The following is a 17,105-nucleotide window of genomic DNA, read 5'->3' on the forward strand; positions in this document are numbered from 1 at the left end:
GAATACACTTGGAGATGAGACTTGGAGGATTACAGGGCCCTGTTTGAATACTCTTAAAATGCATCCTTCATTCACCCCTTCCTTTGAGGTATCCACTGATTTGACATGATGTGATTGGTGAAAGCAATGCAGTGACAAGCTTACATTGAACAATCCATTCATGTTATATCAGTGATGATTTCAAGGAAGGGATGAAGGAAGAGAGTCAGGGTTAGAGGGCCGACCGGAGAGAGATCTTGACATATCGGCCAGCTGATCCCTGTCTCGCTTACGTCATCCTCACAAAGGGACGACGGGCGCATCACTCATTCCAAACTGTAGCCGTGGTAATCCTCAGAGTGCATGGCAGAGCAAGTCTAAACACTAGAAGTACATTCGGCAAACACCAGTCCATGCTGACGCGAACACAAGGATGGCTTATATATTTGGAAACGTGGCAATATCAGAATGTACTCATTTACCCACAAGGATGGATCTATTGCCATGACACACACGGGCTCAGCAGCAGCATGGTTGCTTCAATGCAGCGCGTTCTTGTTGTATTGGACCAAATAGTAAAAGGAAGCCAGTGATTATTCAAAATGACAGGTTGAGTAAGAGCTTGGTCTGCATCGCCTCACATCACAGGAAAACACTGGTGGCTAGCTCCCAGAATATCCGCCATTGCATTTCCATTATGATTCATGGCGCGAATCGAATCACCAATTAATAAAATCAATATCATATTGCGTCAGCGTGAAGCTCTCTGCAGCGTATCATTCCCTATTATTACAGGTGTGGGTCTGATGGAGCCATTCTCCTCTGCTGATGGAAGATGGAGAGAGGAGCTGTAACTTATACTGACAGTGCCTGCTTTCAGCACCGGAATACTGATGAAAACGTCCTCCACAGGAAGAGAGAGAGAGAGAGAGACAGAGAGATTGAGGGATATAGATATAGGCAGAGAGGGAGGGTGAAAGAGTGATGGGGGGTGAGAGAGAGAGAGAGAGAGAGAGAGAGAGAGAGAGAGAGAGAGAGAGAAAGAAAGGGACAAATAAAGAATACTATGGGCTTAGTATGAGTTGTCAATATGATAGCAGTGGAAACAACCGGGCATGGTTATTATTTGGCTCAATGAACCAAGCTTAACGGTGGTCCTCTGTAGCTCAGCTGGTAGAGCACGGCACTTGTAACGCCAAGGTAGTGGGTTCGATCCCCGGGACCACCCATACGTAAAAATGTATGCACGCATGACTGTAAGTCGCTTTGGATAAAAGCGTCTGCTAAATGGCATATTATTATTATTATGTCAAGTATGGTGGATATTCTTAATAAGATGAAAACCACCACCCCATGGCAATTAGAGTTCTTTTAAGTTTTTTATTCAACTTAGTTTGACAGTCTGCCTTTTAATTGCATAATCACCTCTTAGATGTGTTAACATAACGAATATAGATTAAAGCACCTCAAAATGAAATGATAACATCTGATATGTGACATTTGTTTAATTTGAAACTCAGATGCTGCAAAGCAGCATGATACTATCCATTATTTAAAGGCAACAAGCTGGATGGAAGCAAATATAATTGACTTTAAATGACACATCCAGTTCATTCCAAATTACAGTAGTTAATAAATCCCATTTGCTTAGACACACTTTTACATTAAACTATTTTCTCTTTTCGAGGATCAGCCAAACACAATGTGGGAGGTCGCATGATAATGTCTGTGCATTTCCTGTGACCTCATCCTCTCTTCCTGTTCATCTGTTTACTCCCGTCTACATGCTGGGTATTCCATTCACACCTCAAACTATTTCCATTTCCAGTTCAGTCATGGATACCTTTGGGGTGCTTAGGTCATGCTATGATGCCACTGTGGCTGAAAGGTGTGCTGTTTTGAAGGTTTTGAAGGGTCAGGCCTAGGTCTCTCGTCTCTTATTAAAGGAAGTGTGTGTGAAAAATGGCCTAGCTAGAATCTAAGCTAATACAACTGCATTTTGAATAAAGCTAAACTGCCTTTGATGCTAAAGCGCTAACTTGACGTACACAGTTGGTAATAGCTCTGACAGAGCCGTGAATGCTTAGAACCGAGGGTGAATACTCAGAAAAGTATCAGTTGATGATGCAATATTCTCTTTTAGGTGTGTGAGAAAATTGATTGACCAATTGCAGAGCATCTGGTTATGTTTCATCATATTTTTGTGGATTTATAATTACAAAAAACCTCTACTGACAGAAATCAGTCAGTCTTGTCAGTTTTCTGAAAACACTGTCAAGAATTAGTGGAATAAGAATGACATCAACATCGAAATGTCAATATTGATTTACTTATGGATGATAGCCCTTTGGTAATAAATTGAAGTCTAATACTACATTAAATCCTAATCTACCTTGAATCCAATGCCTCACTTACATCAAATCCCCATAGCAATCAATACCGTCCACATCTGATATGTATCATAAGCCCGATATGGCATGTGCTAGAATATCATTGACACTGTTATTTATAACATGAAAATTAAAAATTATGAGTTGGATAGAAGATAAAAATTATTATATGAGGCATATCACCTTGGTTTTGAATAAAGGTCACCATATTGACAGTTGATTTAAGTTAATTTGAACATTCATTTTTCACATTTGGATACATTGAGAGGTATCATAATCAAATAGTGACATTTGCCAGTGCCCAAGTAGCTACTGTACCTATATAGCAGCTTACTTAAAAGGGACCACATTAACTTCAACATAAAGACATGTTAAGGACATAATCATACATTTTAGGATATGACAGAGTGAAGTGGCATTGCTGTTACATGGAATTAAGCATGGCGAAGAAGAGCATTACAATACAAAATGTATCATGCACTATGTCATGGGCTTCATCCCAAATGGCACCCTCCTCTCTTTATAGTGCATTACTGACCAGGGTCATATAGGTAGTGCACTATGTAGGAAATAGGGTGCAATTTAGGACATATCCATGAACTGCTTAGAAGAACACAAGAGAATGAAGAGATACGTACTGTAGGGTACACATTCGTACTGGACCTCTAGGTACTTATAGGTTCCGGGGCAAGGGTCAGGAAATACATCTAGTCCAGCCACTACAGCACACTGGGTCCGATTATTACATCTGAAAAGGAAGAAAAAGGTCAGATTAAAGGTCAGGTTAAAGGGGCAATCTATGGTTCAAACAACAACAATGCCTGCCACTGTTTTTGGTAAAGAGCTAAGGGATGAAGATAGAGAAATGTAACCACTCTCAAATGTATAGACAGAGCTGTGGATGCAAGGACTGACCATCCATGTGATCAAAATGAGAGTTTTAACCATGTGTTAGAACTTTACAGAGGTTTGTTTGTGAATTCAGATATACTGACAATAGAACCATACAGTCAACATTCAGAGGTACCACAATGAAACGCTGATGTTGCTATGATAAATATTTAGCATGTGGTTAATGAACTAGAATTAATTCCCATTTGATTTCGCTGCTCAGATTGAGAAATGTATGCATTGCGGGTTCAGTGGACATTGATTGCCACGCCGTCAACGGTAAAATCATCCATTTGGCGAGAAGAAGGTTGGACTCGGGCTAAAACAATGTCTATGTCCTAAATTACACCCTATTCCCTTTATAGTGCACTACTTTTGACCATAGCCCTTTGAGACCTGGTCAAAAGTAGTGCACTGTATAGGGAATAGGGCACCATTTGGTACACAGCATTTTCTCTGCCGTGATATGAATTTAGACCGCGTGCGGCTGATATTCAGGGCATGACGGATGGGGAGAGGACACAGTCAGCCGAGTGCAAAATGGGCTGAAAGAGCTTTCACCTCGGCTTTCATTATTAACACAATTACAGTGTCTTAAGCCTGCCATTTTACTTTAGGCAGTCATCAATCAACGCTCGATCCCACCACGTGCACCCAGTGATCTCGCCAGGCATAATGACAACACTTACTGCACGACATTTACTATCACATCATTAAACGAGTGTATCGATTGATATGAATTAACCATCTGTGCGCATCAGTAGAACAACAGGAGGCAAAGGTCAATGTCACCGCTAGAGGAGTTAGAGGTCATATTACCCATGCACGTGAACCTCAGCTTTATGAAAATATCCATAAAATCATACAACCAAATTGGCATATCAATTATTATTATTATTAGCATTTATTTATTTGGGGGGGGCAATAGATTGTAGATTCCATAAATGTAATTGTCTGCATCATTTCCAATCTCCCATATATTTATTTGTATATATGGCTCTCATGAGGACCGCCACAGGAAAGGAAGACCCAGAGTTACCTCTGCTGCAGAGGATAAGTTCATTAGAGTTAACTGCACCTCAGATTGCAGCCCAAATAAATGCTTCACAGAGTTCAAGTAACAGACACATCTCAACATCAACTGTTCAGTGGAGACTGCGCGAATCAGGCATTCATAGTCAAATTGCTGCAAAGAAACCACTACTAAAGGACACCAATAATAAGAAGAGACTTGCTTGGGCCAAGAAACACGAGCAATGGACATTAGACAGTTGGAAATTTGACCTTTGGTCTGAAGTCCTAATTTGAGATTTTTGGTTCCAACCGCCGTGTCTTTGTGAGACGCGATGTGAGTGAAAGGATGATCTCCGCATGTGTATTTCCCACCGTGAAGCATGGAGGAGGAGGTGTCATGGAGTGGGGGTGCTTTGCTGGTGACACTGTATGTGATTTATTTAGAATTCAAGGCACACTTAACCAGCATGGTTACCACAGCATTCTGCAGCGATACGCCATCCCATCTGGTTTGGGCCTAGTGGGACTATCATTTGTTTTTCAACAGGACAATGACCCAACACACATCCAGGCTGTGTAAGGGCTATATGACCAAGAAGGAAAGTGAGGGAGTTCTGCATCAGATGACCTGGCATCCACAATCCCCCAACCTCAACCCAATTGAGATGGTTTGGGATGAGTTGGACCGCAGAGTGAAGGAAAATCAGCCAACAAGTGCTCAGCATATGTGGGAACTCCTTCAAGACTGTTGGAAAGCATTCCAGGTGAAGCTGGTTGAGAGAATGCCAAGAGTATGCAAAGCTGTCATCAAGGCAAAGGGTAGCTATTTGTAGAATATCAAATTTGTTTAACACTTTTTTGGTTACTAAATGATTATTTGTTATTTCATAGTTTTGATGTCTTCACTATTATTCTACAATGTAGAAAATAGTAAAAATAAAGAAAAACCCTTGAATAAGTAGGTGTCCAAACTTTTGACTGGTAGTGTATGTATAACAATCTATTGGTTACAAGAATTGTGTATAATAATTTAAATAGAACAATTTTAAGTTTTGAACCCTGCATTGTTTTGCGTATCAGTTCATAAACCATGTGCCATGGAATAGGTGCATCCAAAATCTCATCCCAACTTCTTTGCAATCTACAGTGGGGAAAAAAAGTATTTAGTCAGCCACCAATTGTGCAAGTTCTCCCACTTAAAAAGATGAGAGATGCCTGTAATTTTCATCATAGGTACACGTCAACTATGACAGACAAAATCAGAAAAGAAAATCCAGAAAATCACATTGTAGGATTTTTTATGAATTTATTTGCAAATTATGGTGGAAAATAAGTATTTGGTCAATAACAAAAGTTTCTCAATACTTTGTTATATACCCTTTGTTGGCAATGACACAGGTCAAACGTTTTCTGTAAGTCTTCACAAGGTTTTCACACACTGTTGCTGGTATTTTGGCCCATTCCTCCATGCAGATCTCCTCTAGAGCAGTGATGTTTTGGGGCTGTCGCTGGGCAACACGGACTTTCAACTCCCTCCAAAGATTTTCTATGGGGTTGAGATCTGGAGACTGGCTAGGCCACTCCAGGACCTTGAAATGCTTCTTACGAAGCCACTCCTTCGTTGCCCGGGAGGTGTGTTTGGGATCATTGTCATGCTGAAAAACCCAGCCACGATTCATCTTCAATGCCCTTGCTGATGGAAGGAGGTTTTCACTCAAAATCTCACGATACATGGCCTCATTCATTGAGTTTTTACCAAAAAGTTATATTTTGGTTTCATCTGACCATATGACATTCTCCCAATCCTCTTCTGGATCATCCAAATGCACTCTAGCAAACTTCAGATGGGCCTGGACATGTACTGGCTTAAGCAGGGGGACACGTCTGGCACTGCAGGATTTGAGTCCCTGGCGGCGTAGTGTGTTACTGATGGTAGGCTTTGTTACTTTGGTCCCAGCTCTCTGCAGGTCATTCACTAGGTCCCCCCGTGTGGTTCTGGGATTTTTGCTCACCGTTCTTGTGATAATTTTGACCCCACGGGGTGAGATCTTGCGTGGAGCCCCAGATCAAGGGAGATTATCAGTGGTCTTGTATGTCTTCCATTTCCTAATAATTGCTCCCACAGTTGATTTCTTCAAACCAAGCTGCTTACCTATTGCAGATTCAGTCTTCCCAGCCTGGTGCAGGTCTACAATTTTGTTTCTGGTGTCCTTTGACAGCTCTTTGGTCTTGGCCATAGTGGAGTTTGGAGTGTGACTGTTTGAGGTTGTGGACAGGTGTCTTTTATACTGATAACAAGTTCAAACAGGTGCCATTAATACAGATAACGAGTGGAGGACAGAGGAGCCTCTTAAAGAAGAAGTTACAGGTCTGTGAGAGCCAGAAATCTTGCTTGTTTGTAGGTGACCAAATACTTATTTTCCACCATAATTTGCAAATAAATTCATAAAAAATCCTACAATGTGATTTTCTGGAAAATTTTTTCTCAATTTGTCTGTCATAGTTGACGTGTACCTATGATGAAAATTACAGGCCTCTCTCATCTTTTTAAGTGGGAGAACTTGCACAATTGGTGGCTGACTAAATACTTTTTTTCCCCACTGTATATGTCACAGCTGTCAATTTTCTGGTCCTGAAATGAAACTGGTATACTTTTTATTTTCTCACAATTTTCTTTAACCATTTTTGGTCTTTAATGCAAGGCCAACAGACAAGTTCCTTACTTTTTCCCCCTTCCACTTGCCTCTTCCATTTTTGCGGTAATGCTGCAATTAGTTGGTTGTAATTTTGGGTAGAGCAGACATTTCCATATATTTTTGTTAGCTGCATGTGTGACATATCCTATTTATGATATCATTTACAAAGGTTTTACCTTTCTTAAACATTTTTTCGATAAAAAAAAAATAATCAGTTAGTTTATTTGAGTTTAACCACAATATTAGTTGTATTATTTGTTCTCTATTTTCTGGTGGATTAAACTGAAATTGCGACCAACTTTCTATGGCTTGTTTTAAAAATAGCGATATTTTGAGATTATTTCATTTTCGAATAACTTAAAGTGAGAGGTTGTAATCTGAATAAAGGGAAAAAGGCCATTCTTGAACATGGGGTGAGACGTTCTTATTAATCTGTTAGAGAAACAGTTTGGATTGAAATATAACTTTTGTATGACTGATGCTAAAAGTGAGAGGTCTAATGCTTTAATATTTAATACTTTCTGCCCTCTGAATTCATATTCATTATATAAATAGGCCTGTTTAATTTTGTCTGGCTTGCCATTCCAAATAAAATGGAATATTTTTTGCTCATATAATTTTTTTAAACAGGTCGCTAGGTGTAGGCAAGACCATAAGTAAATAGGTAAACTGGGATATGATGAAAGAGTTAATCAGGGTGAGTTTTCCACAAAATCGTATCTATTTTTGCTAACTTTCTATTAACATGTATTGTAGTAAAATAATTTCTTTCTTTCGGGTTATGTATAAAGATTATGTCCACATCACCGTCAGACCATTTTATTGGTAAACTACACGGTAATGTAAAAGTTGTATTTTTTTGTGATCCAATATGTAATATAGTACACTTATCACAATTTGGTTGTAATCCAGAGAGGTTAGAAAAAGTATCTAGATCCTCTATGAGGCTGTGGAGGGATCCAAATTGTGGATTTAAAAGAAAGCATGAATCATCAGCGTTTTTAAGCCCTTGATTTCTAACCCCTTGATATTATTGTTGGATCTGATTTTAATAGCTAACATTTCGATGGCCATAATAAATAGATATGCTGATAGTGGACAAACTTGTTTTACTCCTCGACAGTTTAATACTTTTAGTTAAGTAGACATTATTTACTATTTTACACCTAGGGTTACTATACATAACTTAAACCCATTTTATAAGAGATTTATAAATACATTCCAGTCGTACTTTATCAAAAGCCTTTTCAAAGTCAGCTATGAAAACCAGGCCTGGTTTCCCAGATTTTGTTATAGTGTTCTACTGTTTCCAGTACTTCCAGACCTTCTTGTTGAGTATCTGATAATCTACAATTTTTGTAGGAGTGGTTAAAACATGCTAATAACAGTCCTCTGAGTATATCAAAAAAGGTTTGGTATACCTCCACTGGTATGCCATCCAACCCTGGAGTTTTCCCGGACGTAAATGCTTTAATTGCATCAAGAAGTTACTCCTCTGTAATTTGGCACATCTACTAGCGTTACCTGGATTATCTCAAATATATTTACTACCAAACCTCCTATTCTATCTACTAGGTTAATCTGGCAATATCTAAAATGCACTTACAGTACTTCTCACGAGAGCCATTCACAATGTACTGTATTGACCTAAGCATGTGAACCTATACTCTTGGTCATCCCTTGACAAGCTATGCATACATCTAAAACTCCTATAACGAAATCTTCTCTGATATCTACTAGGTTCATCTGGCAATATCGAGAATGTATTTTCTTCTCACGAGGAGCTGTTCGTCACAATGTAAGTCAGAGAAGGTCAAGGCGTTAGCTGACACAATGATTCATACAGCACAATTAAAGGGTTCCCTTACACCTTAATTAACATTGATTGGCCCTGGACAAATCAATCGATCCAGTGAGGGGAGAGAGTGAAGGCCCGTCTCGTTTAAAACATTGCCCCTTTAATGAGATATGGTCCAGAGCTCCAGCACCAATCCCGGCTTTATGGGGTCATGACCCCCCGCTGTCACTCACTCACCCCGGATTACGGGGCGAGGGGGCCAAGAGCCTCTGTCAGACACACGTCTGGAGGACCGTTTGTTCATTCGAAGAGTTAATTCCAAAGGCTGTAAACGCCACTCAAATAAATAAGGGTCAGGCCAATGAAAGGGGGAAACAATTATAGTGGCCTTCCTTATCACCGGGCAGGTTTCTCTATCCTCTCTTGGTCAAAGGAATAATTGTTGAGGGTGATGGGGTGGGAAGGTGTAAGCGATAGGATGTCAGATGGAGTTAGAAAGGCAAGGTCAATTGGACAGACAACTCTTCAAAACATGCATATATACACACACACACGTACACACACAGCACATTATCTTAAAAACATTTGTCAAGAAACAGCAATCATGTAATCTCTCCTGTTTATCATGATTAAATATATTTAAATATACCTTTTGGGATATTCAAAGAGAGCTCTCTTTGTAGGAGGGCTATTATACAAAGCCAATACCATCTTCCATAGAACAGCATATTTTTGATTAAAACATGTTGACAAACAGAGTTCACTGAAGGCCATGTCATATTCAGCAACTTTAATCATGGTTTGAAATACATTTCCTCGGGGGTGGATTAAACAATATAATACTCCATGATGTAGATTGCACACTTAATCCCGGTCTTTACATCTGTCTTGACCCATATTCCAATTCCCACAAGGCATTGTGGCACATATCATTCAACGCACAGCCTAGAATTTAACCTCTCCATCACGTGTCAATCCCAAATGGCAGCCTATTACCTATTTACTACACTACTTTTGACCATGGCCCTATTTAGTGCACTACTTTTGACCAGGGCCAATAGAGCTCTGATCAAAAGTAGTGAACTATGTACGGAATAGGGTGCAATTTGGGACCCATCCCTCAAGTCTCATTTCAACTGAGAACTGACTTCCTGAAGGCACATACAGTTAGGCCATACAATAAATAAAATTAAACACATTCATTGCAAATCAATGGCAGAGTGGGAGGGAATTGATGGAAGGGGCCGCATGCCGTACCACGTGGTGCTACGACTTCACAATGACCAATTAGGAGGATAATCAGGGTTTCATCAGACTCTTGGCTCAGACGCAGCCCCTTTGAACTAGCAGAGTGAGCAAACAGATTCTCATGACGTTGTTGATTCAAATATGTAAATTAATAATATGATCACATATGTCCCTCAGACCCTGATCCAGTGTTTAATTTCCCCCACTAATGGTAAAGGTTAGAATTGGGGGAGGGGAAGCTGATCCTAGATCAGTACCTAGGGGAAACTTCACCCTGGAGAAATGTACGTTGGAGTGCTTCCCTTCTAGGGAAGGTTAAGAATGACATCACTCGCGTTGTGTTTAGTAAGTGTAAGAGTCAAGTAGAAATACATATTTGAGTTAACAGTTTTTTGTTTATGGGTGCAATCTTTTTTTTTTATGTTGACAAATGAACACACAACCCTTACTGAATGATTTGAACACATCTACAGTGGGGAAAAAAAGTATTTAGTCAGCCACCAATTGTGCAAGTTCTCCCACTTAAAAAGACGAGAGGCCTGTAATTTTCATCATAGGTACACAGACAAAATGAGATTTATTTTCCTGAAAATCACATTGTAGGATTTTTAATGAATTTATTTGCAAATTATGGTGGAAAATAAGTATTTGGTCAATAACAAAAGTTTCTCAATACTTTGTTATATACCCTTTGTTGGCAATGACACAGGTTAAACGTTTTCTGTAAGTCTTCACAAGGTTTTTACACACTGTTGCTGGTATTTTGGCCCATTCCTCCATGCAGATCTCCTCTAGAGCAGTGATGTTTTGGGGCTGTCGCTGGGCAACACGGACTTTCAACTCCCTCCAAAGATTTTCTATGGGGTTGAGATCTGGAGACTGGCTAGGCCACTCCAGGACCTTGAAATGCTTCTTACGAAGCCACTCCTTCGTTGCCCGGGCGGTGTGTTTGGGATCATTGTCATGCTGAAAGACCCAGCCACGTTTCATCTTCAATGCCCTTGCTGATGGAAGGAGGTTTTCACTCAAAATCTCACGATACATGGCCCCATTCATTCTTTCCTTTACAAACTTCAGACGGGCCTGGACATGTACTGGCTTAAGCAGGGGGACACGTCTGGCACTGCAGAATTTGAGTCCCTGGCGGCGTAGTGTGTTACTGATGGTAGGCTTTGTTACTTTGGTCCCAGCTCTCTGCGGGTCATTCACTAGGTCCCCCCGTGTGGTTCTGGGATTTTTGCTCACCGTTCTTGTGATCATTTTGACCCCACGGGGTGAGATCTTGCGTGGAGGCCCAGATCGAGGAAGATTATCAGTGGTCTTGTATGTCTTCCATTTCCTAATAATTGCTCCCACAGTTGATTTCTTCAAACCAAGCTGCTTACCTATTGCAGATTCAGTCTTCCCAGCCTGGTGCAGGTCTACAATTTTGTTTCTGGTGTCCTTTGACAGCTCTTTGGTCTTGGCCATAGTGGAGTTTGGAGTGTGACTGTTTGAGGTTGTGGACAGGTGTCTTTTATACTGATAACAAGTTCAAACAGGTGCCATTAATACAGGTAACGAGTGGAGGACAGAGGAGCCTCTTAAAGAAGAAGTTACAGGTCTGTGAGAGCCAGAAATCTTGCTTGTTTGTAGGTGACCAAATACTTATTTTCCACCATAATTTGCAAATAAATTCATTAAAAATCCTACAATGTGATTTTCTGGAGAAAAAAAAATCTCAATTTGTCTGTCATAGTTGACGTGTACCTATGATGAAAATTACAGGCCTCTCTCATCTTTTTAAGTGGGAGAACTTGCACAATTGGTGGCTGACTAAATACTTTTTTCCCCCACTGTATGTACCTTCCAAATACTTAACATGCAAAGTGTGTTCAACACTTTACTTGATTTGAGAAGCCAAGTTACAATGGATTACGTGATGTGTATGCGGAAAACTTGGCAGATCCTTGATTACTGCAGCAGTTCCTAGATTACTGCAGAAAAAGCAGCAAGGACAAAGGATAACAACATCATTTAGAAGAACATTCAGCATCTGCAGTAGGCATTCCAGCAAAACATGAAATAAATGAATAAATGTTTCACTGCAGTATTTTCGCCCTCTTGTTCGCTTGTCATCGCCATGACATTTGAATAAAGACTATTTCACTTCGACAAACTAGCACCACTAGCACACGTACTCTCAGAACATGGACAGAAAGAAAAAATGTGATCATATTAAATGAAGGAGAAAAAAAAAGATGTTGATATTGACAGCCTGCTTCAGTCAAATGTCAATCTCTGTCGACATTAGTATTCAACGCCATCTCAGAGCTTGTTGGGGGGCGAGAGCCTTTGTTCGTAATTTTTCAATTTGGCCATACACCGCCCCTACAGCTGCCCCCGGCCAAGCTGTCCCTCCCTACCCTTCGCTGCCTGCTCCCTCACTATTTGTTACAGCGGCCATATTAGGGCTCAGACAGCACAGCTGATGACGGTGGATGTGGCACAAAGCACAGAGCCCCATGTAAGCACAAATCGTAATCGCTATAATCGCTGCTTGATCCCACCACTGCCACCAAAGTGACAATGAACGGGTTCAGTCATCACACCATCCCCCTCATCCTAACACAGACAGCACTGTGGTGTCTGTCCAATACTGGGGCTGTAGCTGTGCAGTCCACCTCAGATGACATTAAAACATGGGAAAGAGTCTGTATCAATCTCCTCCTTCAGCTGTCAATAGACTGATATACTGATTGAACTCTGGGCAAAAAGATACACAGACGAGTCCAATAAACTCCTTATGACAGAACAATATTTATGGATTTCAGATAATAGTGACCCATAGCATTTGCTGCACTGATTTGCTACATAAACAATTAGTACAAGAATATCATAGAAACATTTCCCAAAACAGCCAGAATATGGTGCAATGGCTCCAAAGAAGTCCAACAGGGACTGAGATGTTCCACAGTTCAGTTACATTGAGGAATAACATTGTAAAAAAATAAACAAACACTTCCATTTAACTTGAACTTATTCTGAGAAAACGAGTCCCTGGCGTGTCCCCTTGCATGTCTGTTTGGTGTGCTAGCAGGGGGACGAGCATCACAGTGCTACACTCAGGCTGACAAAGTATCTGTTATTAGTCTGCCACCAGTGGCAACAAGAAAACAGGATGTGCTGTACTCTTTAGAGACTGAAAGTGGAGACAGAGGAGACAGGAGCTAGCAGTCTCATCCGACCTGGTCTGAAATGAGTGGGGTCAGTGAGAGAAAGAGAGGGAGTTAGAAAGAAGAGCGAGAGAGAAAGAGAGGGAGTTAGAAAGAAGAGCGAGAGAGAAAGAAGGAGAGAGAGAGCGAGATAGAGAGAGCGAGAGAAAGAGGAGAGCGAGAGAGTGAGGAATGGGTCAACATCCTGGTTCCCTCTGTAGGGACCCATTACCCTTTAGTGATGGTCCTCCTGCCCACAGTACACTTCATTCATTGTCTGTCCCAGCTGCGCGCCACAGCATCCATCTTTTTTTCATTCAGCCCGTCTCCCAGACTGTCATAAAATTCCTTCAAAACTGCATGTCTTATCTCTCTCTCTCTCTCTTATCCCCACACTACAGCGACATGTCCTTGTCCAGTGGCAGAACGTTTTTAAAACGAGAGTCAAGGTTGTTGTAGAGAGCCATGTGTACTGTGTTTATGTGTTCATTGGGTGTGCCTTTTATGACCCCCTTCCTTTTCGGAGTGCAAGACATATTGAGTCTGCCATACAAAGGCATGCTATCGTTCTGTGGACTAAACTATAATCTTTAAATTCTTATTAAAACTGCATTAGCCTTGACAGGGGCTTGGATCATAGCAAAAGCGCATATTATGAAGATGTGCCCACACATACAGTTGAAGTCAGAAGTTTACATACACCTTAGCCAAATACATTTCAACTCAGTTTTTCACAATTCCTGCCATTTAATCCTAGTAAAAATTCCCTGTCTTAGGTCAGTTGGGATCACCACTTTATTTTAAGAATGTGAAATGTCAGAATAATAGTAGAGAGAATGATTTATTTCAGCTTTTATTTCTTTCATCACATTCCCAGTGGGGAAGAAGTTTGCATACACTCAATTAGTATTTGGTAGCATTGCCTTTAAATTGTTTAACTTGGGTCAAACGTTTCGGGTAGCCTTCCACAAGCTTCCCACAATAAGTTGGGTGAATTTTGGCCCATTCGTCCTGACAGAGCTGGTGTAACTGAGTCAGGTTTGTAGGCCTCCTTGCTCGCACACACTTTTTCAGTTCTGCCCACAAATGTTCTATAGGATTGAGGTCAGGGCTTTGTGATGGCCACTCCAATACCTTGACTTTGTTGTCCTTAAGCCATTTTGCCACAACTTTGGAAGTATGCTTGGGGTCATTGTCCATTTGGAAGACCCATTTGCGACCAAGCTTTAACTTCCTGACTGATGTCTTGAGATGTTGCTTCAATATATCCCCATAATTTTCCTTCCTCGTGATGCCATCTATTTTGTGAAGTGCACCAGTCCCTCCTGCAGCAAAGCACCCCCACAGCATGATGCTGCCACCCCCGTGCTTCACGGTTGGGATGGTGTTCTTTGGCTTGCAAGCTACCAACTTTTTCCTCCAAACATAACGATGGTCATTATGGCCAAACAGTTCTATTTTTGTTTCATCAGACCAGAGGACATTTCTCCAAAAAGTATGATCTTTGTCCCCATGTGCAGTTGCAAACCATAGTCTGGCTTTTTTATGGCGGTTATGGAGCAGTGGCTTCTTCCGTGCTGAGCGGCCTTTCAGGTTATGTCGATATAGGACTCGTTTTACTCCAGCATTTTCACAAGGTCCTTTGCTGTTGTTCTGGGATTGATTTTCACTTTTCGCACCAAAGTAAGTTCATCTCTAGGAGACAGAACGTGTCTCTTTCCTGAGCGGTATGACAACTGCATGGTCCCATGGTGTTTATACTTGCGTCTATTGTTTGTACAGATGAACGTGGTACCTTCAGGCATTTGGAAATTGCTCCCAAGGATGAACCAGACTTGTGGAGGTCAAAAACATTTTTTCTGAGGTCTTGGCTGATTTCTTTTGATTTTCCCATGATGTCAAGCAAAGAGGCACTGAGTTTGAAGGTAGGCCTTGAAATACATCCACAGGTACACCTCCAATTGACTCAAATGATGACAATTAGCCTATCAGAAGCTTCTAAAGCCATGACATCATTTTCTGGAATTTTCCAAGCTAGTTTTAATGACTCCAACCTAAGTGTATGTAAACTTCCGACTTCAACTGTACATGGAAAGCACCGGCAAGGTTAATAAACAGATTTCTCAGGGCACAATACACCAATCTACACAGACATGCATGCGTGAACGCATAGAGCGAGCTAGCGTCCATGTTCTGGCTAACTCACAAGTGTATGGTTCACACACCAACACAGACACACACAAACAGCAAACTTGATAAAGCATCTATTATGGCATCACTGAATTCATGTATCACACAAATCCAGAGACTTATTCATCCCACAGTTGGCAGACAGCGGTTCTATATTTTTTATCCATTTGTCATTTTCTGTCCTCCGACGCCACAACCCAGGCTGAATGGAGATTAACATAGAGAAGCAGATAGATGGGAAACGAATGTAAACAGTACATACAAGGGAAGGAGTGTGGGAGGAGGATTTAATGCACAGCGCTGAAGGGGACCCCCATTTTAAACCGCTCAAGCCCTGCGGTGTATTCTAAGCTCCATGGAGCATCACGACAAGCCATCAAGACAATCATAACGTAAAGGAGATACAATAAGCCCCTTACTGTGGCTTACGTCAACTCAAATGTTTACAGAAGTGGATGTTAGGTTAGCATTAGTGAAACATCAAACTAGTTGGAGAGGAGAGAAGACGAGCTGTGTGGATGTCTTTTGATGAAGCACTTTGGGCGACAAACCTGATCCCCTTTCTATAGTTCCACAGGATTAGTTACGTGGAACTAAGCAGACGCACAAAAGTGACTGCTCAATCCCACGACTAACTTGTAATGTATTTATAAGCTATTCTCCGGGCCCTGAATGAATGGAGTTGTATTACCCATGGGGATATGAGTTGTGGGGGAATTGTGGAGGCATTGAAAAGTTCTAGATTGATTGAATCTGGATCATTATGGTTTGATTCCAAATATGAGGGGCTTGGGACTTTTTCCCCCGACAAACATAATCCTACTCAGACAGTTTAGTGGCTTTTTATATAGTGGGTTTTGGCTGCTCACAATTCCCATTCTGCAATTTTGTATATCTGAAATAAGTCCCCATTCATCCTGTAGGAACAGTGTCCACAAAGAAGTAGACACCAAACCACAAAATGGACTCTCTCTCTCCTCCCTCACCATTTAAGGACAAGAACCCAGACTGCTGCAGAGCTTGTGGGCGTAAGGGGTCGCTTAGGGCCCCCGTCAAAAACATATATTTGTATGAACTCAGTCAGGGTCTCAACTTACTATTGAGAGTAAGAATAGTAATACACAACCCTATGGTAGAATGGGTAGAATTGTTCAACCCTATGGAAGAATGGGTAGAATTGTTCAACCCTATGGAAGAATGGGTAGAATTGTTCAAAACTATAGTAGAATGGGTAGAATTGTTCAACCCTATGGAAGAATGGGTAGAATTGTTCAACCCTATGGTAGAATGGGTAGAATTGATCAACTCTATAGTAGAATGGGTAGAATTGTTCAACTCTATGGAGAATGGGTAGAAATGCCTGATCACCGACAACGATGAGACAGCCTATAGGGAGGAGGTCAGAGACCTGGCCGTGTGGTGCCAGGATAACAACCTCTCCCTCAACGTGATCTTAGACAAAGGAGATGATTGTGGAATACAGGGGAAAAAAAAGAGGACTGAGCACGCCCCCATTCTCAACGACGGGGCTGTAATGGAACAGGTTGAGAGTTTCAAGTTCCTTGGTGTCCACATCACTAACAAACTATCATGGTCCAAACACACCAAGACAGTCGTGAAGAGGACACCACAAAGCCTATCCCCCCTAAGGAGCATCCTGACTGGTTGCATCACTGCCTGGTATGGCAACTGTTCGGCCTCCGAC

At 41.2% G+C, this 17,105-nt stretch overlaps 1 protein-coding gene across 10 annotated transcripts in view; it reads right to left on the minus strand.

Moving 5' to 3' along the window:
* Nucleotides 1-17,105, minus strand: part of LOC121554692 (adhesion G protein-coupled receptor L3) — a 318,628-nt gene that overhangs the window by 162,928 nt on the left and 138,595 nt on the right. For all 10 annotated transcript variants that reach the window (XM_045211912.1, XM_041868385.2, XM_041868384.2 and 7 more), the window contains exon 5: nucleotides 3,008-3,117. In XM_045211912.1, coding sequence (XP_045067847.1) covers nucleotides 3,008-3,117 — 110 coding nt within the window. The remainder of the gene's footprint in view (nucleotides 1-3,007; nucleotides 3,118-17,105) is intronic.

Source organism: Coregonus clupeaformis, chromosome 39 (assembly GCF_020615455.1).
Source record: "Coregonus clupeaformis isolate EN_2021a chromosome 39, ASM2061545v1, whole genome shotgun sequence".
In the NCBI taxonomy this organism is placed as follows: domain Eukaryota; kingdom Metazoa; phylum Chordata; class Actinopteri; order Salmoniformes; family Salmonidae; genus Coregonus; species Coregonus clupeaformis.